At 48.7% G+C, this 27151-nt stretch overlaps 9 protein-coding genes across 9 annotated transcripts; 4 read left to right on the top strand and 5 right to left on the bottom strand.

Moving 5' to 3' along the window:
- Positions 1-70: 70 nt before the first annotated feature.
- On the bottom strand, positions 71-1594 carry FPOAC1_007967 (uncharacterized protein; the record flags this gene model as incomplete). Its single annotated transcript, XM_044852413.1, has 3 exons — positions 71-787; positions 838-1411; positions 1461-1594. 3 exons carry the CDS (start codon positions 1592-1594, stop codon positions 71-73), a joined length of 1425 nt encoding a protein of 474 aa, XP_044705083.1.
- Positions 1595-2163: 569 nt separating this feature from the next.
- Positions 2164-2820, bottom strand: FPOAC1_007966 (uncharacterized protein; the record flags this gene model as incomplete). Its single annotated transcript, XM_044852412.1, has 1 exon — positions 2164-2820. The coding sequence occupies one exon, from the start codon at positions 2818-2820 to the stop codon at positions 2164-2166; it is 657 nt and encodes a 218-aa protein (XP_044705082.1).
- A 2304-nt stretch (positions 2821-5124) lies between these two features.
- On the top strand, positions 5125-6596 carry FPOAC1_007965 (uncharacterized protein; the record flags this gene model as incomplete). Its single annotated transcript, XM_044852411.1, has 6 exons — positions 5125-5233; positions 5358-5744; positions 5791-5872; positions 5924-6043; positions 6097-6342; positions 6389-6596. The coding sequence occupies 6 exons, from the start codon at positions 5125-5127 to the stop codon at positions 6594-6596; spliced, it is 1152 nt and encodes a 383-aa protein (XP_044705081.1).
- Positions 6597-6777: 181 nt separating this feature from the next.
- On the bottom strand, positions 6778-8838 carry FPOAC1_007964 (uncharacterized protein; the record flags this gene model as incomplete). Its single annotated transcript, XM_044852410.1, has 1 exon — positions 6778-8838. One exon carries the CDS (start codon positions 8836-8838, stop codon positions 6778-6780), a length of 2061 nt encoding a protein of 686 aa, XP_044705080.1.
- Positions 8839-9125: 287 nt separating this feature from the next.
- DBP4 (ATP-dependent RNA helicase dbp4) lies at positions 9126-11561 on the top strand (the record flags this gene model as incomplete). The annotated part of the gene is made up of 2 exons (XM_044852409.1): positions 9126-9254; positions 9306-11561. The coding sequence occupies 2 exons, from the start codon at positions 9126-9128 to the stop codon at positions 11559-11561; spliced, it is 2385 nt and encodes a 794-aa protein (XP_044705079.1).
- Positions 11562-11821: 260 nt separating this feature from the next.
- FPOAC1_007962 (uncharacterized protein) lies at positions 11822-15033 on the bottom strand (the record flags this gene model as incomplete). The annotated part of the gene is made up of 2 exons (XM_044852408.1): positions 11822-14649; positions 14697-15033. The coding sequence occupies 2 exons, from the start codon at positions 15031-15033 to the stop codon at positions 11822-11824; spliced, it is 3165 nt and encodes a 1054-aa protein (XP_044705078.1).
- Positions 15034-16640: 1607 nt separating this feature from the next.
- On the top strand, positions 16641-18039 carry FPOAC1_007961 (uncharacterized protein; the record flags this gene model as incomplete). The annotated part of the gene is made up of 4 exons (XM_044852407.1): positions 16641-16669; positions 16857-17067; positions 17141-17591; positions 17636-18039. 4 exons carry the CDS (start codon positions 16641-16643, stop codon positions 18037-18039), a joined length of 1095 nt encoding a protein of 364 aa, XP_044705077.1.
- Positions 18040-18192: 153 nt separating this feature from the next.
- Positions 18193-19229, bottom strand: FPOAC1_007960 (uncharacterized protein; the record flags this gene model as incomplete). The annotated part of the gene is made up of 2 exons (XM_044852406.1): positions 18193-18447; positions 18495-19229. 2 exons carry the CDS (start codon positions 19227-19229, stop codon positions 18193-18195), a joined length of 990 nt encoding a protein of 329 aa, XP_044705076.1.
- A 1874-nt stretch (positions 19230-21103) lies between these two features.
- On the top strand, positions 21104-26996 carry FPOAC1_007959 (uncharacterized protein; the record flags this gene model as incomplete). The annotated part of the gene is made up of 3 exons (XM_044852405.1): positions 21104-21352; positions 21455-24655; positions 24705-26996. The coding sequence occupies 3 exons, from the start codon at positions 21104-21106 to the stop codon at positions 26994-26996; spliced, it is 5742 nt and encodes a 1913-aa protein (XP_044705075.1).
- Between the last annotated feature and the right edge of the window lie 155 nt (positions 26997-27151).

The following is a 27151-nucleotide window of genomic DNA, read 5'->3' as shown; positions in this document are numbered from 1 at the left end:
AAGGCAAACTGGGCGTTGAAATCTATACTGTACCTCTAATATCAATCTATAGATCCAATCAACAACTTGTTTATAACCTCGACTTCACACCCACTTCCTCTCTTGCTATCGCATTCCACCTCCTCCACAAAGCCTTCCTCAACTCAGTTCCCTCGATAAAATTCCTAAACCACTCCCTCTTGAATTTAGGCAATTTACGACCTACGCCTGGCTCCCCTTCACCAGCCAGTTCTCTGACAGTCTCAAAGTAATCCTCAAAATCCGGAAACACGACAGAGAACTTTGGTCCATCACCTCGCTCCTCGATCCTGTCAGCCTCCCACTTCTGCATCTCCTCTTCCGATGGCACTGTTGCACGTCCTGCAAGGATACGCGCTGCATACACAGCCTGCCACTCAAAGATCTTGAAAGTGAGACCTGCGCCGACCGCCCCGACAAAGAGAAGCGTGGGATCCTTTTGATAGACAACGTGCTGGTACAGATTCGGTACGCGGTTGTTTCGTACGGGCAGACTAGGCAAAAATGGCAGCGTCCAGCTGTAGCCTGTGCCAAAGACGATGTGGTCTACATCCGGAATACTGGTGCCGTCAATGAGATGCACGGTTCGGCCCGTGACTTTGGCAATGGATGGGTGCTGTCTTATGTTGGGGTGATCGAATGCTGTGTCGCCAAAGAAGACGTTTGATGTGTGTCCGATGGTGATACAATGGACAGGCGCTTTTGCCGTGTTGGTGAGATCAACTGCAATGTCTGCTGCTGAAACAGAGGCGCCTACCACCACAACTGTCTATTATCCATGTCAGTACTGTTCATTGGTAAGTCATCACAGCAACCTACCCTGTCATGAAACGTATCCCTCCCACGAAAATGCTTGCTGTGAACAACACTCCCAGGCCTCGTCTTCTCAAACTGCTCCAGCCCTTCAATAGCAGGGACATAGGGCACCCAATAGTGACCGCTCGCAACCACAACAGCGTCGAACGTCTCCGTCCACCAATAATCCTGCTTCTTTCCACCCTTTCTCAGTACAACCTTCCACTCGTCCCCTTCCTTCTCGGCATGTTCTACAGTTGTGTTGTACGAGACAAGATCCTCGTAGTGGTTACGCTCCAAGATGCCAGCAACGTAATCACGCATGACTTTCCAGTGTCTAAAGGGTGTTGACGGGCCATGCATGCCGATTGATCTTTCACTCCGGATGGCTGGGATAGGCTCCTGGGTGTACTCCATGGTCGATGTGTCGACGTTGGTTTCCAGATATGGATAGATTGATGACTCTTCATGACGAGGCTGTGTAGAATTTGGCAGAATAGCTGGTAATTGTTTAGGAATAGGCAACTGCTCATCTGCTGTGCGGTTTGCGAGCTTTGCCAAGTTGGAGATTGTTGGAGGTTGTGTTGTATCGCCGATCCTTTCGTTCTTAGTATTTGATCATCACGACAAGTTTTTGCAAGACATACCAACATCCTCCAGGACCTTCGCGACGTTCAAAAACACGAATGAGATCGAATGTCTTTTCTTGAGAGAGTGCATCGACGGCGATGGCACCCGCTGGTCCGGCGCCGATGACAGCCACGCGTTTTACGACCCCCATTTTATGAGATTGAGAGTATTCAAGTCACAAACGAATGTGATAAGAGAAAGAGAGTGAAGATAACTATGTGTTTAGTGAAGAAAAAGAGACAAATATAAAAAAGAAACAGTCGTCTTGTCGTGTCTTAGTCCAAGGATTTTAGTGGCCGGTAATTCTCCACTCGTAGTAGACTCGAACCAGACCCTTGGATTATGCCTCAGATGAGGTTTATCACGCCATCGATGCAACCCGAATTGCGTATTTCCGGTGTTTTAGATTCAACTTGTTGTCTTTTCATGTTTACTCATGTGAGGACTTGAGCCTGGATTAACTGACAAGTCTCAATCTCATTAATCGCTTGAGACATCCAGAGCTTCCTCTGTCAAAATACCATAATGAGAAATGAAGCAAAATCAAGTAATGGTATTGAACGGAAGTAAATGCGAACATCGCTATATCGGATATTGCAGACAAACCCCAACACCAAACATCAATCATGATGATCTAAATACAAAATCAACGCCGTCGCAGAATGGATTATGATATCATGAGTCCTCCAACTTTTGTAGCACATTACTTGTTTATCTCTCTCAAACCAGAGCTCCATATCCTCGAAACGAAGCTCGCGACGAAGGTGGAACAGATTGTTCATGTCGATATGTTTCGGGTTCACATCGCTCCAACTCCCTCAGCCACGCATTCATTCTCGCCTTCTTGTCATCGCCCAGACTTCCATGCTCATGCGCCGCCCAATCATCCTCGCTGAAACTCCAGAGCGTCAAGTGCTCAAAGATGGCCATGACTGCTGAAATGACAATAACGGCGATCGGGTTGCCCCAGTCGTCGGACCAGGCAGCGTAGAAAATAAGCACAAATGCGTCGAGCGCATCGCTAAAGAGATTCGTCGCCAGAGCGCGGGTAACTTCGCGACGTGCAGAGTAGTCGACGGAAGCGTTGGCTATGTCGCTGGTGTATAAAAGACCAGATAGCAAAATATCGCGAATGCCAATCATACTGGCGAGCATGTAGGCTGAGCCATCCGGGGCGATGTCGAGGGCCCAGAGGCCAAAGCGAGGGTATGCTATAAGCGAGACGCCGCGAAGGAAGCGAGCGAGAGAAAACGTTGCGATGGCGAGGCGCTGGACATGGTTTGCGGCGGGGGCTGGTGGAGGTTGTTGTTCGTATGGCGATGCGATGGCTGTAGGAGTGGAGATGGGGAGGAGAGGAGAGTTTGAATCTAGAGGCATTGCCTTTGTTTGGGAGGTAAACGGTCTGTAGTAGTTGTAGAAGAAGACGATGATGGTGCAGACTTTTCTTGATGTCAGACAGAGTAGAAAACAAAGAGTCAAGAAAAGATGGGGATGGTAACAGGTAATATCAAGTTATTCTACTGCTCTATTAAACAAACCCTAGCACAAAAAGAAAGAGAAAATCCAAGGCCGGTACAGAGCTCACGCGTTTCCCCACAGATAAAAGTGCCCGCAATAGAGAGGTTTGAGGGTGTCATGACCCCCAAGGGAAAAAAACACCTCCACTGAAACATGCCCCTCCATTACACCTGCGTCAATCAACCCTCTACGATCTCGATGCAACCACAGGCGCTAACAGGGTTAACAGCAGCTAACATTGTGGGAACATAAGCTCCGAGTCGGTCAAGATGAAGCCATCATTGTGTGTGTTGGAGATGGTTGCGGGAATCATGACGATCATTAGGGGTTCTTCAGTGGCAATAAACAACACATATACTTCTTTCTTACATGAGAATCTGAGAATAGTGAATCAGCTGTCAGTGAAATATCGAACCATTCATCATCAAACTGTAGTAAATGAACTAACTGGTGGAGATAACAGCCTCCATCTCACTATCAACATCATCCCACCCATACTGCATTATGCTGCCTGCAAACCGCACATATCTCACTATTTTCATCCCATTCTCCAAGGGTCTACACATAATCTTCTAATGCGACATGAGCACACCCATTTAATATCCAAGAGGCTACTACAACCTGGAGTGGGGAAGGAGAAAGCTCTCTGACTCGAGATGGACAATGGTAGATGTTTGCCATCTACCACATGGGAATTACTACAACACTCAAAGCGTCTTGCAATGGTGTACTGAGACATTGCCATCTGCTACTTTCGGGTCTTTTGCATTACCAAGATCTACAAACTGCCCGCCTTGCCACAAATAAAGTCGCGATGATGAAGTATGACAAGATATTTGGGGTAGTAATTATCTCACAAGGGGCGACTCTTGTATCATTTGTCTGGTAAATATTCTAGTTAGAAACGAGAAATCACAACTAGAAAATATACCAAGTACCCAGCCACCGACTTTTATCAATCATCACGACATTAAACTTGGTGTTGTAATACTAAAACCCAGCCGCACCGACGGAAACGGAAGCTAAAAAAGAACCCAAGACTAAGACAGAGACTATCCCACCCTTTTTACCATCACGCGGACAGATCTCTTATCTGAGTTATCTCTCTCGTCTTCCAATAAGCGTCCACATTTGATCACGCAAGGAGGTAAATATGCACAACAGGCATGGGTCACGTACATCAGTTATCGTGCAGTCAAAACGCGCAACATCAACACGCACACGCACACCGATAATATGGATCCTGTGAGACAGAGACAGTATTGGTTAAAGTTAGGGTGAAGAAACAACTAAAACCATATGCTATCGAATCAGTTACCTCCAACGTTAGCCTGGTTCATCAATTCTTCAACCCACAGCCCTGTGAGTCTTTAGCCTCCTCCACTTACGTAGTTTCTTCAATGTTCCAGACCTTTAATTTCGGATACAGCTAACCTTCATAACAGTTCCTGAACTTTTAATCCGGCTGTCTCAGTCCTGAAATGAACATTTACGAGAGTAGCCAATAACAAGACCAATTCCCGACATTTGGCTAGCTACTCCAAGAATGGACCACCAAATGGTCCATGATCAAGCTAAATATTATCCAGATCGCAGACCCACGGCTGTCAGATCGACTCCCGAAGCTTTGACAATTCCTCCTCGTCTAAACTATCGCGCCAGTACGGATATCTCCTATCAATCAATACCGGCAATTTTTTGTCATACCGTAGGTAAGCAAATCAATAAGCTTGTAGTTGCCCATCAACCTCTTCCCGGCTGGCATGTTCTCCCGCCAAGCCACAGAAGCCCAGACTACACCTGATGTTAGACAACGTCAACTTGATAAAGAAAATTCCAAACTCTGCCCTACAGCTGTCTAAATGATGCGTCTTTGATCTACTGGCGCCGGATAACTGTAACCGTGAATACTCTTGTCCATCAGTCCATCATCGACTGTTCCGCAATGCTACCCATGTCTCTTATAGCCTTGATGTCGCATTCACTTTTCGGGACCCGTCGTATTTGAGTCCAACTGCATATCATTTCATCTATTTCATTGGACCTTGAGAGCCCCTCAATTGTTGGTCGACGCATGTTATTATAAACTTGTCTTCCAAGATCTATCAGAACGGCTACTTCCCAATACAAGCATTCGCAAGTCAACAGCAATATCGTCAAAATATGGGTGGTCAGGACCCTGGAAGTAAAAGGTCCAGTGCCAAGAGTAGTCCTCATGAAAGTCCCCGAGTACGTGACAAGCCAACTACTCTGGTAGGACAAAACGAACAAGGTACGAGAACAAAATCCAAAAATTCAATATTGAAACATCGAGGATGCTCAAGATAACAATTGGAATCTCGTTATGCGCAAACCACCAATACCATCCCTTGAACAAGTCACTAACACCATCCAAGACAACCCCCAAAACCTCAATCTCGACAATCAAGGACTCTTGCATGGTGACGCCCTGATCGAAGCAGGCGGCAGCGATGAAGACGGCGAATTCTCCGCCAGCGACTTTGACGCCGATGACATTCACTCCCTCGCAAGCACCCGCTCCTCATCCACATCCATCAACTCCAGCATCCTCGAGCACAGTTACGAAAACGGGCGTCGCTACCACCGTTACCGCCATGGACGATATCCTCTACCGAATGATGAGGCGGAGCAGAATCGTGAAGATATGTTGCATGCCATGATGCTCGAGGCCACAGATGGAAGATACTTTTACGCCCCTATTGGAGAGAATCCGCAAAAGATTGCCGATTTAGGAACAGGGACAGGAATTTGGGCCATTGAGGGTAATGCTGATCCCCTGAACTGAGAGACTGAGGCTGACGAAATTAGTGGCGGAGAAGTATCCCAGTGCTGAGGTGTTGGGGCTGGATCTAAGTCCTATACAACCATCTTGGGTCCCTCCAAATATCAAGTAAGTATTCGGTGAAATATATTTCCCATAATACAGTGTTGACATACTTAGATTCATGGTTGACGATGTGGAAGATGAGTGGCTCAATGGAGATGATTTCGACTTTGTCCGCCTCCGCAACATGATACCAATTCTCAAATCTCCAGTGACACTACTGAAGCAGATATATGCGTGAGTTCTCTCCTCATTCGTTACTTCTACCGCTCTACTGACCTCCAATCCAGCAACACAAAACCCGGCGCGTGGGTAGAGCTCCAAGACGTAGACGGCCAAGTCCACACAGACGACAACAGCATACCAGATGACTGGCCCCTCAAACGCTTCACCGAAATTCTAGTTCAATGTTTTGCATTATACGGAACAAATTCCCATGCTGCAGTTTTTGGGGGTCAGTATCTTGCTGAAGCAGGGTTTGTCAATGTTCAACACAATTTTATCAAGCTGCCTTATGGAACATGGCCAAAAGACAAGTGAGTTTACAAACAATAGTCTGAGTATCCTGCTAATGACTTTCAGGGTCATGCGTTTGGTGGGTATGTACTACCGAACAGCGTGTGAAGAATTCTTCCCCGCGATAGGAGCCCTTCATTTTCCACAGCTGGGGTGGGAGAAGGCAGAGATGGAAGTGTTTTTTGCTGAATGTAGGCAGTCGATGAGGGACCCGAATATTCATGCTTACGGAAAGATGCATTTCTGGAGTGGTCAGAAGCCATTGGATGGGTAAAGACAGATTAGAACGCCTGCTATAGTGCTGCAAAGTCACAGGTATGGTATTAGTGAAAGTGACATGTTTGAAAGCAGCATGTTCAACTATGCTTTATATATGGTGCTATCAAAAACCAACTTTTTAATCACCCAACTCCAAGACGATCTTGAACAAAAATTCTACATTACATCAACTCACTTCACCTTCGTCCCTTCTTGGCCTTCTTAACTTTGGGCGCATCATCTTCCTCCTCCACATTTCTTCTCTTCTTTCTGCCCTCCTCAAGCAGCTTCGTCATACCCTTTGTAGCCTTGAACTTGGGATTCGAGGGATCAATGGCATACTCGTGACTCTCAAACACGGCCTTGAAACGGTCATCACCAGTGTCCATCTGAAAGTCTTCTTGAAGACCGCCACGGGTCTCCTTGGCCAGAGCCTTCTTCTTGGCCTTGCCCTTCTTGCGCTGAGCCTTTTCTGCTCGGACAATCTCGTTCATGTCGAAATGGTCCAGATGATCGGCCTGATCCTCGCCAATGTTGGCCATGACACTTTCCAGCTGCTTCTTCTGGGCCTTGTCCTCGGCTTCAGCGGCCTCGCGAGCTTCTCGCTTCTTGAGGCGGTCGGCCTTGCGGATGGATGCCTTGGAAACAGCTTCGGGTTCGGCGGCAGTAAAGAAAGGATCATCGAAACCAAGGTCATCAGCATCACCAGCAGGAGCCTCGGCTTCCTCTGCCTCTTCCTCTTCCTCAGCATTAGGATCCCGTCCTTCGCGTCTAGCTCGAGCAGCTTCGCGCTTCTTCTCCTTGCGCTCCTTCTCCTTTCGGACGTACTTCTCGATTGTTGTCTCCTCCTCGGCTGTCTTCTTGGGTGCCGACTCTGTAAGAGCAGGTGCGAATGTAATTTCCATATCTCCAACAGGGGCGTTCTTGGAGGACTTGGTAGGCTCCTCAGACAAGCCCAATGCAGCTCGCATCTTCCTACGGGCCAATTCCTTCTTTGAAAGCTTGGGCTCATCTTCCTTCTCTTCGACACCCTCCTCGACCACTTCCACGTCATCAACGTCATCATCCTCGCTGTCGCTTGCTAGGTATGCGCGGAGATCGTTCTCCTCGATTTCGTTGCGGCTACCACTGAAGGCACGGTTGATGGACTCCTTGCGCGATGACTCCTCAGGATGCATATCCCATGTGAGCTTAACCTTGGAGCTCTGTAGGGCATTGGTAACAAACTCGACGGGCTTGTATGACTCGGGGACCTTTTCGCATTCATCTCGGGGTTCGTCGTCAAAGGTGACATCGTCGGGGACGAATCGAAGATCGAGAAAGTTGGAAGATGACTGGTACTCTCGTCCATCGACCGCTTCGTAAAGCTTCTGGGCAACCTCGGGGCTTGAGCAGACCATAACAGCGTAGTAGTATCGGAGACGGTCAAGCTGGTAAGATCGTAGCGCATCGCTGTCGAAATCTTGATCGTCACCCTCCTCAAGCAGGCTCTTCTTGATGCGTTCATCATCCTCGCTGTCTTCGTCACTATCCTCTGAATCCGAATCCGAATCGTTTTTAGTGTTCTTGAACAGCTCCTTAGGGGGTCCCTCAACCTCTTCCTGCTGCATGCGCTCCTTTCCAAACTCGCTGGGGTACACTGAAATCCTGTCGATCTTGCCACCAGTCTCGGGGAGGAAACTGTTGAACAGAGCCATGAGGTCCGTAGACTTCACATGATCCCAATCAAGGTTAACAATAGCAATGCGATTTGTCACTTCTCCAGCCTCAACCTCGTTTTGCTCGTCCTGGAAACGCTGCATATCTCCTTCGGTGTCGACTTGCGCGCCGCCCTCTTCTTCATCAGAATCCTCGGATTCCTCCTCGGATTCAGAATCATCTTCAGACGAAGAGAAACCACCACCTCGAGCAGGATCATAATTCTCGTGCGCTTTTAGTAGTTCTTTTTGAACAATCTCGTCGTCGTCGACCTCGATCTTGTCGTCTCCTTCATCCTCTTCATCCTCCTCTTGGTATAATCTTTGCAGAGCCTTCTTCTTGGAATCAGACTTCAGCTTTCGGCCATATCGATCGACCTTGGCAGTAGCAGTAAATTCGTCATCGTTCAGCATGCGCGAGAATCGCTTGTCGATCGTGGTCTTGGTCTGCCTCTTTGATGGCAATCGGAACCGGGGGTCGGTCTCAAAATCTTTGAATCTCTTGTCAGAGATTTGGCTAGCGGATTCGCCGCCCTTCTTCGACTTCTTTGACTTGTCCATTTTGTAATAATGAAGCTGATTTGATGTTTGTTGATCGCAACCAAAGCTTGCTTGATGGAGGGGCAGAAAAACAAATGGAATTCAATTTTTTGGCGGTGAAATCTTTCTGCCAGGGCGGTAAGCTTCTTTTGGTTAAAGGCCCCCACAATCGGTTGATCGGTCATGGCAAGAACCGCGCATTTTCCAAAAAATTTCCAGCGACTTAGGCTTGGAACCTGGTTTGCGCCGAACAAGAGTTAGAGTCTTGCCTCGATTCTTTTCCTCGCATTAATATCACGACACGAAAAATGCCTCCTCATGTGCGACCTGGGCGAGGTCCCAAGCCTCAAAGGAACGGTCGTACCGAACAGCGACAGCAGAAGCGCAAGAGAAACCAGGAAGATCTTCAACAACTCGAGCAAAGAGTAGCTGAATTGGTATGTGGATGGCATATACAAGGTACTTTTATGTGGACTAACACCATATAGGATCCTAAATCAGATACCATCAAGAACTTCTCCCATCTTCCTCTCTCCGTACCGACCGCCGAGGGCCTCGAGGCCTCTCATTTCCAGACCCTTACCGATGTCCAAGCTGAAGCCGTTCCGCTCGCCCTCAAGGGCAAAGATGTCATGGGTGCCGCCAAGACAGGAAGTGGAAAGACACTGGCTTTTGTTATTCCTGTCCTTGAAAAGCTTTACCGTGCTCAATGGACTGAATTCGATGGTCTCGGTGCACTCATCATCTCGCCAACCCGAGAACTCGCTGTACAAATTTTCGAGGTGCTCAGAAAAGTCGGCAGACATCATAGCTTTTCAGCAGGTCTAATCATTGGTGGCAAGAGTTTGAAAGACGAGGCTGAGCGATTGGACCGAATGAATATCTTGGTCTGCACGCCTGGTCGTATGCTGCAACATCTTGACCAGACGGCTGGTTTTGATGCCAACAACCTGCAGATTCTAGTTCTGGACGAGGCTGATCGCATTATGGATATGGGTTTTCAATCTGCAGTCGATGCTTTGGTTGAGCATCTTCCTAGGGAGAGACAGACGCTCATGTTCAGTGCTACTCAGAGCAGGAAGGTCTCTGATCTTGCCCGTCTCAGCCTGAAGGACCCCGAATATGTTTCCGTTCACGAAGCCGCCGCCAGCGCCACTCCCACAAACCTTCAACAACATTACATTGTCACACCTCTGCCAGAGAAGCTTGACACACTCTACGGGTTCATCAAAGCCAATTTAAAGAGCAAAATCATCGTCTTTTTGAGTTCAGGCAAACAAGTCAGATTCGTCTATGAGAGCTTTCGCCATTTGCAGCCAGGTATTCCTCTATTGCATTTGCATGGACGCCAGAAACAAATTGCTCGAATGGAGATTACCTCCAGATTCACTGCCGCAAAGCAGACGTGCCTATTTGCAACAGATGTCGTCGCTCGAGGAATTGACTTTCCCGCTGTTGACTGGGTTATTCAGGCTGATTGTCCCGAAGATGTCGATACATATATCCACCGAGTTGGTCGAACAGCTCGATACCAAAGCAATGGTCGCGCAGTGATTTTCCTGGATCCAAATGAAGAGCCAGGCATGTTGAAAAAGCTTGAGCAGAAGAAGATTCCCATACAAAAGGTGAATGTCAAAGAGAAGAAGAAGAAGAGCATCAAGGATCAACTACAGAGCATGTGTTTCCAGAACCCCGATCTCAAGTATCTTGGTCAGAAGGCTTTCATGAGTTACGTACGATCAGTCCATCTACAAAAAGACAAAGACGTTTTCAAGTTCAACAAGCTTGATCTTGATGCCTACGCTGCTAGCCTTGGTCTTCCTGGTACACCACAGGTCAAGTTCCGAAAGGGCGAGGATACCAAGAAGATAAAGAATGCGCCTCGTGCGGGTATGTCTAGCGGCTCTGAATCCGACGAGGATGGAGAGAAAAAGACCAAGAAGAACGAGGTGCGGACAAAGTACGACAAGATGTTTGAACGAACGAACCAGGACGTTCTGTCTAGTCACTACAACAAGCTCGTACTTGATGGTGATGAAGAGGATGAGGAGGACTTTTTGTCTGTGAAGAGAGTTCTAAGAGATGGCGATCTGGATGATGAGGCAGATAATGCATACAAGAGCACAGCAAAGATTATCGATGGTCTTGGCGGAGAAGAACCATTTGTTGTCGATTCTAAACGAAGAGAAAAGGCTCTCAAGTCAAAGAAGAAGATGCTCAAGTTCAAGGGCAACTCTACCAAGATGGTGTTTGACGATGATGGCAACGCCCACGCCGTGTATGAGCTCAGGGATGAGGATGATTTCATGGGAGAAGGTCCAGCCGAGGAACAGCGTCGCAAGTTCGTCGAGGACGAAACAAGCCGTGTTCGCGAAGCAGATGTCGACGACAAGGCCCTCGCCAAGCAAAAGCGTCGCGAGAAGAAGGAAAAGCGCAAGGCTGCCGAGCGAGCAGAGCGCATGGGTATCGTTTCAGACGACGAAGATGCCCCCATGCTGCACAATGCCGACGATGGCGAAGATCCTTTGGCACTATTGCGATCGCTGCCCGTGGGCGACGACAGGTCAGACAGCGAGGGAGACAGGGAACCGCCAAAGAAGCGGGCCAAGAAGTGGTTCGAGGACGATTCAGACGACGAAAGGGAGAAGAGCAAGAGCAAGAGCAAGGGAAAGGTTATCAGGGTCCAAGAAGAGCCCGAGACTTTGGAGGATCTCGAGGCACTTGCTACAGGACTGTTGGATTAGATTCAATACCCGGGGCCTTGCATGTAGACAAGGGCGAAAATGGCGAAATAAAATGCAAAGTATTAATGGTTTCAATGTTGATTTCCCTACAAGTGTGGTCTAATGTCATAATAAAGTTCATAATCGAATTGTAAGTACGCCTGGTAAAAAGCTATCCATTCCCATGCTTCAATCCCAACGACATTGTGAGTATAAGCCGCGCCATAATACAAAACCATTGTACATGAATCAAACTATCCGTCAACGCCCCAAGACCGAAATTACGCCTGTTCATCCACCTGATTTCCAAACAACCTCACCCGGTAAAAACATGTGTGGTCCGGTGCACCATAGTTGCTCAAAGCACGAATGATGACATGGTCCGTAGGAATGCGCAGATTGGCGAATTCATCGTTGATGTGATGAACGTGTACGCCTTCATTCAGTTCATCGCCTTGATACTCGAATTGAGTTATCTTGACGAATGAATCTGGTAGAGGAGAAGGGTTAAAGTCCCAACCGTTGATGTGGTCGGGGAATTTGTTCGATGAATAGTCGCGTACGAGCTCCTGTTCTTCCTTGACCTCGAATCTGGCAAAGACTTCAATGTGTCGTGGTCGAGCAGAAGGGTCCATTGTTGCGTTGGGGTGAATGTGTTCAACAACAATGTTTTCGGGGACGACCTCATGGCCCAAGTGGACAGACAGTCCAACGCCATGAGATCTCCCGTCAGTGTCTTCGGTATGTGACCCGCACCAGCGTTCACCCTCCTCTTGCCAAGCACTAAGTGCATGTATAGCAGGAAGAGGACGGGCTCCTCTAAGGCCAAGCGCGAGTGCCTTCTTTACTTGAGCTTTGTCCTTGTATGGGTCCCAAACAGGCGCGGTAAACTTCGTTTCTATGGTAGCCCCAGCCCCAATACCGAAGAAGTTGACCTGGTATTTGAGATTGGAGTTCCAATGGGCATGAATCTTGCTCTTGGCGGCAGCTTCGAGGCTGCCATCTGTAAGAGTTTGGTAAACGACCTTTCGAACGAGCTTCCTCATCTCGGTATCAGTCATTGTCCTGGGGGCCATCATCTTGGCGGTTCGAACGGTATCCATGATGTAATCGCTCATGTACGACTTGAGCCTGTTAAACTCAGCTTCGACTTCTGATTTATGCTCCATCAGATCATTCTTGACATATGCCATGAATTCATCTCGAGAAACAGCAGTTTGGTTTTGCTTGCGAAGTTCCTCGCCGACAATCTTGGCAAGCTGTTGGTCGAATGCAGCTCCGGAGCCGGCCGATTGTCTCTTGGCCATTGCCTTTTCCACGAGCGGTTCGAGCACATCATTGTTTTTCTTGAACCATGTGTCCCAGAAGTTTGGCAGCTTGTCTTGGATACTGTTGCCGACAATACCATCGAGCTTGCCTTGAAAGTTGTTATCTTTTCCGAGACGTGCCACAATAGCTTTCCATTGCTTTTCCGAAGAAATTTCGAAGTTGCCGCTCTTCTTTTCGAGATTCAAGAAGCTCCCGCTTTCTTTGAGGTGATCTTGGAGAGCATGCCAGAACTCGGGCTTGATTGAGGGGCGTCCCTTGACAAGATCCATGTGCACAATCTGAGGAAGAATTTTTTCTAGCCTCTTAAGCGCCTTCTTCTGGATCTTGGCTTGATCCTTCAGTGCGTCCAATGCTTTCTTGTAGTCATCTGGGATGACAGCGTCGTCCCTGGGAAATGGATCAGGGAAAGAAAAGTCGTCGTCGTCTCTGCCCCATGAAGGCCATGAAGGCAATGAAGGTAACGAAGGCCATGACACTGAGGGTACCATTTTGCCAACACTAAATTCTTCAGTGTTCGGCCAATCCACAGTCGGTTTCAGAGAGCCGATGTCTGGGAAATCGGGGAAATCGGGGACATAGCGCAGAGCTCCAGAGGTGAAAAGCAGGAAGAAAGCGATACCGGCCAATGCTACAGCCCAGACTAAGCGGACGGCGAACGATCTATGCACTTGTCCAACTTGTATGCCGGATAGACCATCAACAAAGGCGAAGACACGGTCCATAGTTTTGTCAAACCAACGCCTCAAAACCCGCAGATATGTCATGGGAGAGAACAAACGAGTCCATTCCGTTGGGGCATTGTCACTGTTCTGCACAGTATCCTCGAAATTGAAATCGAAAGGATCTTGGTCTCCACGTCGGAACCAATACGGTGGCCAAAACAAGAATTTGAGCCAACCAGTGAATCTCACCCACTCATAATACAAGCGTGAGCGTTCCATCCGCTCTACCATCTCACGTATTCGAGTATCCTCTGCCTCAGCTGCCGAAATTTCTCTTTGAATGTCCCAGTCGCGTTGTCGTGGATCGGATGGAAGTTGTTGAGCCCTCTTCAACGCATCTGAACCTGTCGTAGCCGGGCCAAAAAGACTCTTCTTTCCATTGGGTCGCCGATTGTTGAGTGTAGCTCCAATCCTTGTTTCCGATTCAGTGCCAGTCCCAGGCAAGGGTTTCTGTGTCGCCCATATTGAGGATTCTGATGCCTTTTGGGTGTGTCTCTCATTCAGGTGTGTAGAACTCTTTTGCTGGTCCCGAGAACGAGATGGCTGTGAATCATTCTGTCTCGTTGCGACGAGTGCATCATTTTGAGTTTCCAAATTCTCAGTAGGCCTTGTTGAAGTCTTTTGCTGGCCCCGAGAACGAGATGGTTGCGAACTACTTTGTCTTGCTGTGTTGGCTACTTCCTTTGGAGCTTCCAAGTTCTCAGTCGGTCTTGTTGAGCCCCTCTGGCTTCGAGAACGAGACGAGTGTGACCTGGTTTGTCTCGCGTCGACTTCATCAAAGTTCTCAATTAGCCGTACTGAAGACCTCGGCTCTTCCTCAATTGGAGACGGCAGTGAATCATCATCACTGGACTCCTCTTCTTCAGGTCCAAGGCTTGTCTTGGGTGCGGGTTGTTGCTTTGCGGTGACTACTGGCGGCCTTGACGGTGCCGGTTCTATCGTCGCATGGTCATAATATTCGCTTTCTAGTCCAAAGCTTCGCGAGCTGTCATCATCTCTGCCAACAGCTAGATGCCCAGTGGCGGTTGTTGTTGTTGTTGTTGCCTGTCGTGCTGCATCTGCCACGTGTCAGAGTTGTCACACATTTAGGAGCGAATGAACATACTGTCTTTCGAGGTTTTACCTCGATCTGCCTTTGCAGCTGCTGGCTTTTGTGCTGGTTTTGGTGCCGGTTTTGGTGGTTGAACAAATTCTTCTTCCTCGTCAGGACGTTTCTTAAGAGCCTGGCTAACAGCGTTCTTCAGAGTCATCTGTTGAAAGCCGGCGCCTAGTCTTGGGGGTGGCTCAACAGCAGAGCCATACGTGTACTGCCTCCGAGAACTCGGGGTTCCTTTCAGAGCCGGTAACTTGGGTTTGACCAGAGAAATTTGAGGTCCACCAGTCGTCTCTTCAGGCTCCCTACTTGCGTAGCGAGTACTCTGTCTTGCAGGTCTTGGAGGCATGATTGTGAGATTGTTGATTTGAATGAGTATGATGAGAAGAGCAAGGCGAACAAGAAAAGTTCATGAAGGAGGTGTGGCCTTTTGTGTCATTCAGTCGTTGTTATTCTCGAGGGCGAAAGTCGTCTTTGTTCTATGAGATGAAAATAGTAGTGCGGGCTTTGGTGTGTCCCAAACAGCCGTCCCAAGGCGACACCACCAGGTAGTTCCCCGCTTCTGATTTTGAATCACAAAGACGCTTGTTCTGTGTGCCAGCTTGACTGGCCAATTTAGAGGTTGAGATGTGGGTAGTAACAACAAAGAATCATGTTGGTGGCGGTGAGTTGAGCAGGAGTCTTTGTGAGGGCTGATAAATGGCGTCGCAACCACAATGAGCCCGTATCTGAGGGAGTGATAATTTTGAATTGTCTTGACTGTAAAATGTGTCAAGTGCCGACTTTATTTTGTCGATATTCGTGATGCTATCGCGAAGGTGCCATGATGCGCCGACGCGCTGCGCGCCGAGAATTAGGCGGCGCAAATTGAGAGGCTGGCATACGTGATCACGTGCACGCGTTTTGATTGCTATGAGCGTTGCGTTCAGCATATTTCCATCCAATTCTTTATGTTCGGCTCGGATTTGTCGATGACGCTCATCTTCAAATTTTTTGAGGATAAATCTTTTGTTCTTGTCAGAATATTATGGTTTGAAAGCTTAATCCCAAACCATGATGCGGCATCTTTAACGTGGTTCTGGGCGCTTGAACTTGCTTTTCGACTCAAATTTCATCTACCATCTGGTCATCCGATAATTATCATTATTGACTGACAAAGTCGATCAATCATCTATCAAAATAGCCAATTTTACTGCGCCCGTAGCAATAACTTGATATAAATAAAATTCTCGTACTTGGTCAAGCCATCGGGGAGAGCGTAACGGCTGAGCAATGACTTGGTCAAGGTTTCAGTAATACGGGTATATCCTTTTTACAATACTCTTGTCTTGATGGATGAAAAGACATCAATCTGTCCATGTTGACATTTTCTTTGTATTGACTCGATACCAATCGTCTCATGCCAGCCCGAGACATCCATTACTAGTATAAACCCTGTACATGTACTCCACAGTGACTTACAGCATTTTGCTGCACTCCGTGATCGCCTCAGTTTATGAGGCCGCTCGCTGTATGGAGCGCATGTACTTAGAAAGTTCAGCTTGACTCATTCGGACCTTTTCTATTAACGATGCTACCTTACTCGATCGCTAATAAGAACAATAATTTTGTATTGACTCGGGACTGAGCAACCCCGAATAATGCTCCATCTGGACATTCATTCCATCATGGTTCTGTAGTACGTAGTGTCAGGTCCTTAATTTAGCAGCGGCAATCAACATCACATCAGCCCTGGCAGCATGAACGAACCCCTGGCCCCTCCTTTCCTTCCCCCTCCCCCTCTCATCAGCTTAAAAAAAAGATGCCCCGCCATTTCCCAACACTCCCTTAGTCTGGTCCTACCTTTACAATTTACCTTTAACCCCGCCGTCTCGCAACGCTTCTTTCAACTTTACTTGGTCCTTCACCGCAAACTTACCCAGTCGCTTAACCTTGGACAAAGAAATCTCGCCGAAAATGCCTGTTGGAACCGTTCTCGTTACCGGGTACGTCCATTCAACTCTATCCCCTGCCATCTCTACCCTTGTCTTGTTTGTCATCAATCGACTCTTTGTCTTTGTTCTTGTCGCAATCACCATTCAAGGACAGAAGAGCGTGCGGTGGTCAAGAAAGCAGGCCGTGCGGTGTCGCATCATCTCAACAAAGAAGACACTTGCTAACTCGATTCCCCAGTGGTACCGGCTACATTGGCTCTTTCACCTCGCTCACTCTCCTTGAGCACGGTTACGATGTCGTTATTGTCGATTCCCTCTACAACTCCTCAGAGGTCGCCCTCGACCGCATTGAGCTGATTTGCGGTCGCCGTCCCGCCTTTTACAAGCTCGATATCACAGACGAGAAGGCTATCGATGAGGTCTTTGCCAAGCACCCTGCCATTGACAGCGTCATTCACTTTGCTGCCCTCAAGGCAAGTCGCATTTCAGCCGCTTCGTTGTCTACAACTAACACTGGTTCAGGCTGTCGGCGAGTCTGGCGAAATCCCTCTCGAGTACTACCGTGTCAATGTCGGTGGCAGCATCTCTCTCCTCCGTTCCATGGAGCGCAACAACGTCAACAACATTGTTTTCTCTTCCTCTGCTACCGTTTACGGCGATGCTACGCGATTCCCCAACATGATTCCCATCCCCGAGCACTGCCCTATTGGACCTACCAACACCTACGGTCGCACCAAGTCTATGATCGAGGACGTTATCAGCGATTTTGTCAATGCTCAGCGCACCAACTTGGAAAAAGCTGGCAAGGAGTTTAAGCAATGGAACGGTGCTCTTCTGCGATACTTTAACCCTTGTGGTGCTCACCCCACTGGCATCATGGGTGAGGACCCTCAGGGTATTCCTTTCAACCTTTTGCCCCTCCTTGGACAGGTCGCTACAGGCGAGCGTGAGAAGCTCCTTGTTTTCGGTGACGGTAAGTTTTTAGCAAGTTTAACCTGTTCAATCTAACATTTATAGACTACGCCTCTCGCGACGGCACTGCCATCCGAGACTACATCCACGTTGTCGACCTTGCCCGCGGTCACTTGATGGCCCTCAACTACCTGCGCGAGAACCAACCCGGTGTCAAGGCATGGAACCTGGGTTCCGGACGTGGCAGCACTGTCTTTGAGATTATCAAGGCCTTCAGCAAGGTCGTCGGTCGCGATCTTGCCTACGAGGTCCGTCCCCGACGACAAGGAGACGTTCTCGATCTTACTGCCAACCCTACCCTCGCCAACAAGGAGCTCAACTGGAAGACCGAGCTCACCATGGAGGAGGCCTGCAATGACCTCTGGCGATGGGTTGAGAACAACCCCAAGGGTTACCGCCAAGATCCCCCTGCCGAGCTTCTGGAGGCTATCAAGTCTTCCAAGGCTTAAAATAATAAAATTGGCTACCGGTTTGCGAGCAGATATCTCGTAGTGATGTGAAATGAGAATTACCGAAGAATTTGTGTTTTGGATTTTTAGACGAACTACCCGCGGCATTATAGATATATAGCGCACTTAAAATGAATATCAAAAGGCTAGACTTTAATCGACTTTGATGAGCAACTTTCCGATTGTCTTTCGGCTTTCGATGTCCTCGTGGGCCTTGGCCACATCTTCAAGAGGGTAGACTTTGTGGATGGTGAGCTCAAGCTTCTTGGACTTGATGAGGTCGAAAAGTTCAGAGGTGTACTTTTCGAGATCAGCGCGCTGCGAAACGTAGCCGTTGACTACAGGGCGCATTAAGCGGACGTTCTTGGGTGTGAGACGGAAGAGGGCCACAGGATCCACGGCGCCAGACTAGAACTGTTAGTTTAACCTTGAAACAGTTTGATCGTGTCACTTACTGCGTTGCCAAAAGATACGAGAGTGCCCTTCAGGGCGATCAGCTCAAGATCTCCATCAAAAGTAGCCTTTCCAACACCATCAAAGATAACATCTGCGCCATGTCCACCGGTGATCTCCTTGACCTTGGCAACTACATCGTCATGAGAGTTGATAACCCACTCAGCGCCGTTCTTCTTTGCGAGCTCAAGCTTCTCATCCGTGCTAGCAGTACCAATGATCTTGGCGCCGACAGTTCGCAGAAGCTGGACCAACAAGGTACCAACACCACCAGATGCCGCGTGAACAAGGACCCATTGGCCTTCCTTGACCTGACCGGCCTCTCGGATAAACGTCCATGCTGTGAGACCTTGCAGATAAGCGGCTACAGCTTGCTCGGTGGGCACATCATCGGGGATCTTGACTGCATCAGAAGCGTTGACAACGCTGTACTGAGCGTAGGCGCCGACCGTGCCCATAAAGACCACCCGGGTACCGTTTTCGAAGCCCTTCACGGAGGAATGGACATCAACAATGGTTCCCGCAGCTTCACGGCCAAGCGTAAGAGGGAATTGGGGTGCCTTGTAAAGTCCAGAACGGAAGTAGGTATCGATATAGTTAAGACCAGCGATCTGGTTTCGCACAAGGATCTGACCCTCGCCAACCTTGGGAACAGGGACATTGTTATGCTCAAGAACCCCAACGCCGCCGTTCTTGTTAATCTGAACGGCCTTCATAGTAGATGGAACGGGAGCCATTTTAGCGGTTGATAAGTGTGAAGCGAGTCTTGCGATGCGCTGGGTAGGAATTGGAGTTGCAAAGGGTTTTGAAGCGACAAGTGGTCGAAGAAGAGAACGTCGTAGAAGATGGGCCATTGGTTTTGGTGAATTATTAATATGCGATGTCGGATCGGAAGAGGGCGGTTTTGATAGGAGCTTTCGATGGATGAGAGCTTCGGGCCGGCCCCATCTACCGTGGGGGAGCCATGATGGCGGGGTAATAATGGAAACTGGAGTGCTCAGCACGTCATGTTACATTTACACGAGAATAAGGCGAGAAGACAGAAGATGATTTCTAGTTGACATGCAGGTCGAAGTCTTGTATATCTAATAAAGTGCTGACAGACAGCAGGCAATTGGATATCTGCTTCGCATCCATGGTAGTAGGCATTATTCTGGCAGTAATTGGTAGCCAATTGATATGTGAAACCATAACTCACAAATCCACGTCGAGTCTCAACATTTACGATGGATATCATTTTTCCAGTCGGTTCCTTGGTTGGTCCAGCTTGCTATTAGCCTTACTCGAATTATACAACAGTAGGCTATCTGGATAAGCCCTTATCCTCGCCTCAGTAATCGGCTGCCGGTGATTAGATACTGTGAGATCTGGCATCTATAATGGTCAGCCTTCGACCTTGGAGATTCTGAAGTTAAATCTATAAAAATAGTTGCCGATGTATCCGGTGAAATTCATATAAGGTTGTCTACGTCTGGAACGCACTGAAACCTGGCGTGGTTCAACGGGTACTGTTGCATTTAACTCTATTACAAACTTTATCATGACAGCGATGGGGGTAATTGGCGTGTCACCAAGTGTCGGCTCACGAGTACAGTACTAAGTAACAATGTCACACCCGTTATTCAAGATTCCATTCATGCAGTAGCTGTCAACCTCGCGATAGCTTCATGAGTTTGACAGCTGGTTTCGGCATATAGGGTAAGCGATCCAGCAACATTCTACCGACTCATTATCTTCTGTCAATACGAGTCTCGTTTTAAGCATACATATTAGGCAAGATCGAAATAAGATTGAGAGATAAACGAGGATTTGGATCAATCGGCGGGACTTTTGATATTGATGCGTGGCTTACAAGAGAGCTTACGACGTGCTCGTCTCAGCACCTGCAACATCACGGTCGCTTCGTGTATCCAAGCGACACGAGTAACACGGAAGAATCCTTCAAGAAACAGGCCATTTACATGCATTCTACATAGTAAGTTCTCGCGTTGAGCAAAATCTGAAGTCTCGTTTAGACTGAGGCTACGCCAGCATACGCGTGGCCATCTTGCACGGAAACCGCAAAAGGGCGATCGGTCTAACCTCGCGAGAGTTAGGAAGGGGAACTATTCTTAAACCTCGCCCAAAGAATACTACTTGCGGCTTAGCGATCGCCACAGAAGGTTTTTAGACGGGGGCTAGAGGCTCGTTTCATGTGTCAGTGAAAGCAACCGAATGAAATACACGTATAGCTGGATGTCATGACAGAGGAGCGTGGCAGTGCCAAAGGCTTGGCATGAGAAAGCTTCGCAAGCTTTTTCAAGGGGGTACCTGGCAGATTCTGCAGCCATGACCACCATGTTTTTGAGGCCAGTATATTGAGATTGTCACCGCTGGATATTGATTATGAAGCTTGGACCTCTGTATCATTGTCCATTGTCAGGGGAAAGTGAGGCCTTGGCCGCTATACGTCACCTACATTCTGGGGGATAAATGGTTGCATGTTTTAGTGCTAGGACATGACACCCACTTGACTGAAGCCGTTGAACGCCATGCCGTTGAAGAATGAATATTAGATACAGATGTAATTGATACTGGACGTATAGGCATAGTGATTTATCTGGATATATTGATGTTGCACTTTATAGAGCTGACGATTTACACGGTAGATGAACAACGTAACATGCAAAAGTGGGGTGCTGCGGCTGTGATTCATTCACTGCACGGGCGGGCAGTGGAGGTTCACAGCCTCCAACCACCCCTGTCACTTCTTTCCCAGGTCAGGTCTTCTGTAACACCACTGGCTATCACCAAGAACAAAAGGGACGGCAAGGCCGGCCAGGAACACAAGATTCTGAGCCTACAGCCTTCTTTGCATCATGTAAATGAGGGGTTCACAATCAACCTCATTCCCAACTTCAACATTTCAACAGTTTAAATGAATTCTTCAACGGTTAACGCCCGCCAGAGGCGCATTATACAGTTATCGCAGCAATGGGGTTTCTCTCTCCCCCCAAACGCCCCAGCACCTCTTAGCAGACCAGCTCATCCAACATCCTTCCGAACACATGGCGATGACGACGTCGCTGAAGGCCTCTTGCAAAGGCGATCCGCCGAAGTGGCTCAATTGCGACCTAAGAGTGGCCTCTCACGAGCTTTCTCATCCAGCAATCTCAAAAAGGGCAAGCACTGGGATACAAAAGAGATATTGAATGTCTTGAATTCTTGGGTCGATAGTTCAGGCTCACCTGGCGTTGCTGAGGCTCTGATTGCAAAATTGGCCGCTGCAGGCGTTGATCTGAGTGGCATGCAAACACAAAAGCAGGGCATACTAAATAGACGGAAAAGCGTTGAAAACGGCCTCGATCGGACTCGTCTGCTGAAATCCGCCATTGAACGAGACCAGCATGACATGGTCCACGTTCTAATACCACATGCCGACCCATTGACTCTCGATATTTGCCTTCCAGCGGCAGTAAGAACACGAAACCCACGAATTGTCGAGACTTTGCTGAGGTACGGAGCAAGTGCGGCAGCAACCGCTGAAGGACAGGACGAATTCCGCAAAGCTTGTGCCGCCCCGGCCTTGTCAGAGATCGCCTCACTCATTCTTAGATCCGACGGACGACCGTCGGAAATTTGCGTATCACAAGCGCTAACAGACGCCTCGAGAGCACAATGTTTCGATACTGTCTTACATCTGAGTCGCTCCACAGCAGACTGCAACTACAACAATGCCGAGGCGCTCAAAATTGCTATTAACAATGAGCGAAGAGACATTGCAATGGCCATTGCTACAGGAAACAAGCCACCCCAGAATCCTGGCCTCGCCGAGGCTTTCCAGCAGCTCATGGATAACACGAATATGAACCCAAAGTCAAAACTCGACTTTGCCGAGCTATTGCTTTGCTGTGGTGCCCAAGGACCAATACTAGAGCGATCTCTCGAGATGGCTTGTGACTCTCAATTCTTTGAGATGGCAGACCTTTTGGCTCGCTATGGTGCCTCTGTAGAACACAATGATGCTTCTGCTTTGAAGGCTGCTATATCAAAAGGCCAGGTCAACCTGGTGAGCTCTCTCCTCAACGGATCTTCCAAAATTGATCCTGCACTGGCATCAAGCTGCGTCCCTCTCATCCCTCAACAAGCAGACCCGGGGATGCGACAGGCATTGCTTTATTCATTACTGAAGAGAGGGGCCAATGGGCCTGTTCTAAACGATTGTCTCATGCATGCCGTCAAAGCGGGTGATGTTCAGTCAGTTGAGCTTCTACTTAATCCTCACTTTCGCGAACCACCGAGCGAACAACCGAATGGCCATGGAAAGCCGCGCATTAGTAACCGCCATGCTGTGGCATCACCTGATCACCATGAGGGAGAAGCCTTGCGCTATGCAATTTCGGCAGGAAACGCAGACCTGGCTGCCAAAATTCTTGCCGCGAGGCCCTCGAACGAGACACTTACCGCAATATTCCCTTTAGTCAAAAGCCTTCCCAGTTCAGAACGGTATCGTATGGTTGAGCTGTTCCTAAGGGGAGCAATGACTGGTCCCGCTTTGCATGTCGCTTTGCAAGACGCAATCAGCGAGGATCCCTCTCAGAGAGACGATGCGCTTATTAATCTTTTACTCAAGTACGGCGCGGACATCAACTATGACGAAGGCGTTGGGCTTCACAGCATTATCAATCAGATGGACCTTGGGCTATTCAATACCTTGATGCAGAATGCATCACCTCAAACAGCAGCGGCGCGTCTCGCAGATGTCATGAAGATTGAGAATCGTCAAGTGCGAAACGAGATGTTGTCAATACTATTCAAAGCGCGCGCAAGTGTTGGAGTGCAGCAGGTGGCAGAAGCATTACTTACGACTCTCGAAGAAAGGCCTGTAGATATGCCTCTGCTCCGCCTTATTCTGCAACAGGGAAAGGCAGACATAAACGGCTGCAAAGGAAATATTCTACAAAGGGCGACACAGAATCCGGACCACAAGGTCCTGGAATTGGTCCTCAGTCTAGGTAAACACAACCACGACACGATATCTATTTGTCTTGATAGTTTGGGTACCCTTTCGCCAACCGAGGGCAAGGCATTGAAGCTTGGTGTGATTATGAACATGTCACCCAGGAAGCTCAACCTGGACAGTCTCTTGGTGCAGGAAGTCCAAGCTCTCGTTCAGGATGAAACAGGCCAAGCCTCTTTTGCAATGCTGAACAAGCTTCTGGACTCTTGTGCGGATCCGAATACTCACAAAGCGAGAGCACTGTGTTGTGCGGTTGCTGCAGCCCGGGAGACAGTAGTCGATGCCCTGATGGGTTGTCAAAGGCGACCAACGGAGACGTCCCTGGCTGCTGCACTTCCTCATGCTTTGAAAATCCCGGAACCTATGAATCGGTTGACTTTTACGAAGACCATAGTGGAAGCTGGAGCCCCATCTCGGGAAGTCAACAGAGCTTTGATTCATGCCATCAACAACTTCAATTCAGATATTGCTCTCATTGGTATTCTGGCCACTTTTGCAGATGCCTCTGATGGGGAGGCTCTCGCACTGGCTGTTTCCAAAGAGGCCCCTGAAACTCTCGATCTTCTTCTTTCACGTGTCAAGCATTCTTCCGAGAGCAGAGATTCTTGCCTGGAGAAAGCAATGAAGATCACTGACTGGACATGCAGACTTCAGATCTGTAAAAGATTGGCAAAGGCGGGAGTTACACCCCAAGCCGCCTCAAACGCTCTTCTTGTTGCAGCGCGAGATGGAGACCTGGAACTTGGGGACGTACTGATTGCTTATGGAGCCAGTATATCAACCAACGGAGGCCAGGCTATCATAGAGGCATGTCGGGGAGGCTCTGTCGAGGTTCTTGATGTGCTCCTCAAGTCCAATACTGATACCGAAAAGTCGACTCTGGAGCGAGGTTTCCAGGCTGCTACAGAAGTTGGGGATTTGAACAAGAGAGCAATGATATTCCAGCGTCTGTTGAAGAGAGGCGTCTCTGGAGATGTTGTGGACATTCAGCTTGTTTCGGCTGCCAAGTCCGGCGAGGACGGACATGAAGTTCTGCGTGTGCTTTTGGCGGCGGGCGCAGATCCCAACTTTAGCAACGGCGAGGCGGTCGTCGCGGCCACTAAAAGCGCATTCGTCGATGGCCTTGAGTTGCTTCTAGGCTTGTGGCACAAAGGCGGCAATCAGGTAAGCTATCACCAAGATGTCAGATTACCCTGCTAACTCAATTGTATAGAAAAAGCCATCCCCTCCGACTTTGATACGGGCTCTGAAGGCCTGCTGGAAGTTGAACCCAGACACTAGACTAGACATCATCAAGGACCTGTTCAAGGCAGGCATACCGATTGCGGATGAAGTCCACATAGCTTTGAGCAAAGCTGTTAGTGAGGATGAGCCGGATGAGCGACTTATCAAGGTCTTGCTTGATTCTGGAGCATCGCCTCTTGCTAATGATTGCTGTGCGCTGACTCGAGCTGTGCAAGGTGCAAAGGTGTCATCTGTTGAATTGATATTGACTTGTGAATTCCCAGAAGACGCTATACTCGCCGCCTTTGCCAGTGGATTTTCGGACGTTTTATTTACCACATGGTTCTCTGCAAGTGGTCTTGCTATTGCGAAAATGCTTCTCACCAAGGGTGCTAAAGGAGAGTGTGTAAGCCGTGCCCTTGTGCAGGCCATGAAGGACAGCACGGATGAAACGGAATCTTTGGCTGATGCGTTCGTCGAACTTTTCGTCTCGTTCGGCGTCGATGTCGATTTCGAAGACGGGCAGCCTCTTGTGTGGGCAGCTTCAAAGGGTAATGCTTTTTGGACAGGGAGACTTCTTACCTGCAAACCGTCACCGAGGACTCTCACGCTTGCTTTTGAACGCGTCTTTGACACCGCACGATCACCTGACGAGGTATTGAAGCTATTTGAACTGTTTTCGGGATACAGGGATGGAGAAGTTGGACTCGATGTCATGACACGGAGCGCAGGATCAGACCCCATTCTTGTCAGGGCGATTTCTCAGTATCCACGATCGACAGAGCTATTGCAGGTACTGCTGGATGCTGGCTTCTATCACGACCAGACTACAACATACCGCCTTCACGAAAGTGTGGACGATCCCGAAGAAGTAACGGTTCTGCTTTGGGCAATTGCTCAGCCCCAAAAGAAGGTCAGCTCGGCATTGATCAAGATGTTGATTGAACGTGGTGCCAACGTCAATTTTGAGACGGCGATCAGCCGATCTACACCACTTATGATAGCCATTCAAACTCGTCGACCCGACATCGTCAAAGAACTTCTGATAGAAGGTGCTAATGTCGACATCACCGATGCTATGGGCCGAACGCCTCTAGCGATGGCAACTGACATCGGAGGTGATCTTTCGACTCGCATGATGGTCAACTTGCTTGCCATTGACAAGTCGAAGGACGATGGATCCCTACACAACGCTGCGAGAGAACTCAACTTGGCAGCTGTAAATGTTCTTGTGGAAAATGGACACCATCCCGACTTTCCCAGTCCACTACACGATGGAAGATCAGCTCTGGGCGAAGTCTGTCTCCGCGGCGCAGGCTCCTGTTCAGGAACGCTCACTGCGGATGGAGAGAAGCTGATGCAGAAAATCATGGCCTCTTTGGTTTATGCCGGGTCAGATATTAGCCTGCATTCGCACGGGAAATCCGCACTGCTGCTCTGTTTTGAATCCAGTGACCCTATTGCGACGACCCGAAGCTTCTTAAAGGTGGCTATGTGGAAGGAGATCAACAGACCATTCAACCACTACTCTGATGGCGAATTTACTTATTCTCCGACTATGTACGTCAAGAAAGTGATGCCCGAGTCGGACACTCGGGACCAGCTTCTTGCCCTACTTCGGGCGAACCGGGCAGTGGATGTATACTACGCCAACTCTGGCGACCAACCTGACGATGCAATCGGCTTACCTAGTGATATGGCCGTCCAGGAACGCGAACGGAAAGCCAGATTACGACGTCTGGCCCTTGAGACAGAAGACCACGCGATCGCAATCGCTCGGGCAAAGGAAGTTGCGAGCGTGGAAAGTGAGATATGGAATAAAAAGGCCGAGATTGAGGATGCCCGTCGCCGCCGATTGTACAATGAGGACATCAACGCGGCGCGACAAAAAGCCGATCTAGAGGAGTCGCTCTTCAACGCCTCATTAAAGAGACGCCTTTCAGAGCAGCACAAGCTGACACAGTCAAGCCTGGAGCGCACAAAGTTGATCGCTGCGGCTGAGCTCACAGCTGAAGAAACGCGACAGCAGAAGATGCTTGAATGGGAGTCTACCATGAACTCGGAGAGGGCAAGCAATGCCCAGGCGCTCAGCAGTTTGCGTATTAGTGAACGAGAGGAACTAGATCGAATTGAGAGAGGTGCAGACGACAGGATCAAGAGGAGACTGGAAGCACAGAAGAAACTGGTCGAAACTCAAGAGAGGCTGGCAAAACGGATCGGAAATGTTCCCGGAGGACCTGATGCCAGGAGGCAGATTGGATATGTGGAGGAGGTTAACTAACGACTCTGCATCCAAAATGGACTTTACTGGCAGGTTGGAAAGGAGTTGGGCGTTGCTTTGAACAAAGTTTTATACCAATAGTCTTACAAACGTAAGATAAGTCATTAGCTTAACTGTGGATAATTTGAATCAAGTCAGAATTTGACTCAGGTCCT

This window comes from Fusarium poae, chromosome 3, assembly GCF_019609905.1.
Source record: "Fusarium poae strain DAOMC 252244 chromosome 3, whole genome shotgun sequence".
In the NCBI taxonomy this organism is placed as follows: Eukaryota; Fungi; Ascomycota; class Sordariomycetes; order Hypocreales; family Nectriaceae; genus Fusarium; species Fusarium poae.
This window is presented reverse-complemented; position numbering and strand designations above follow the sequence as displayed.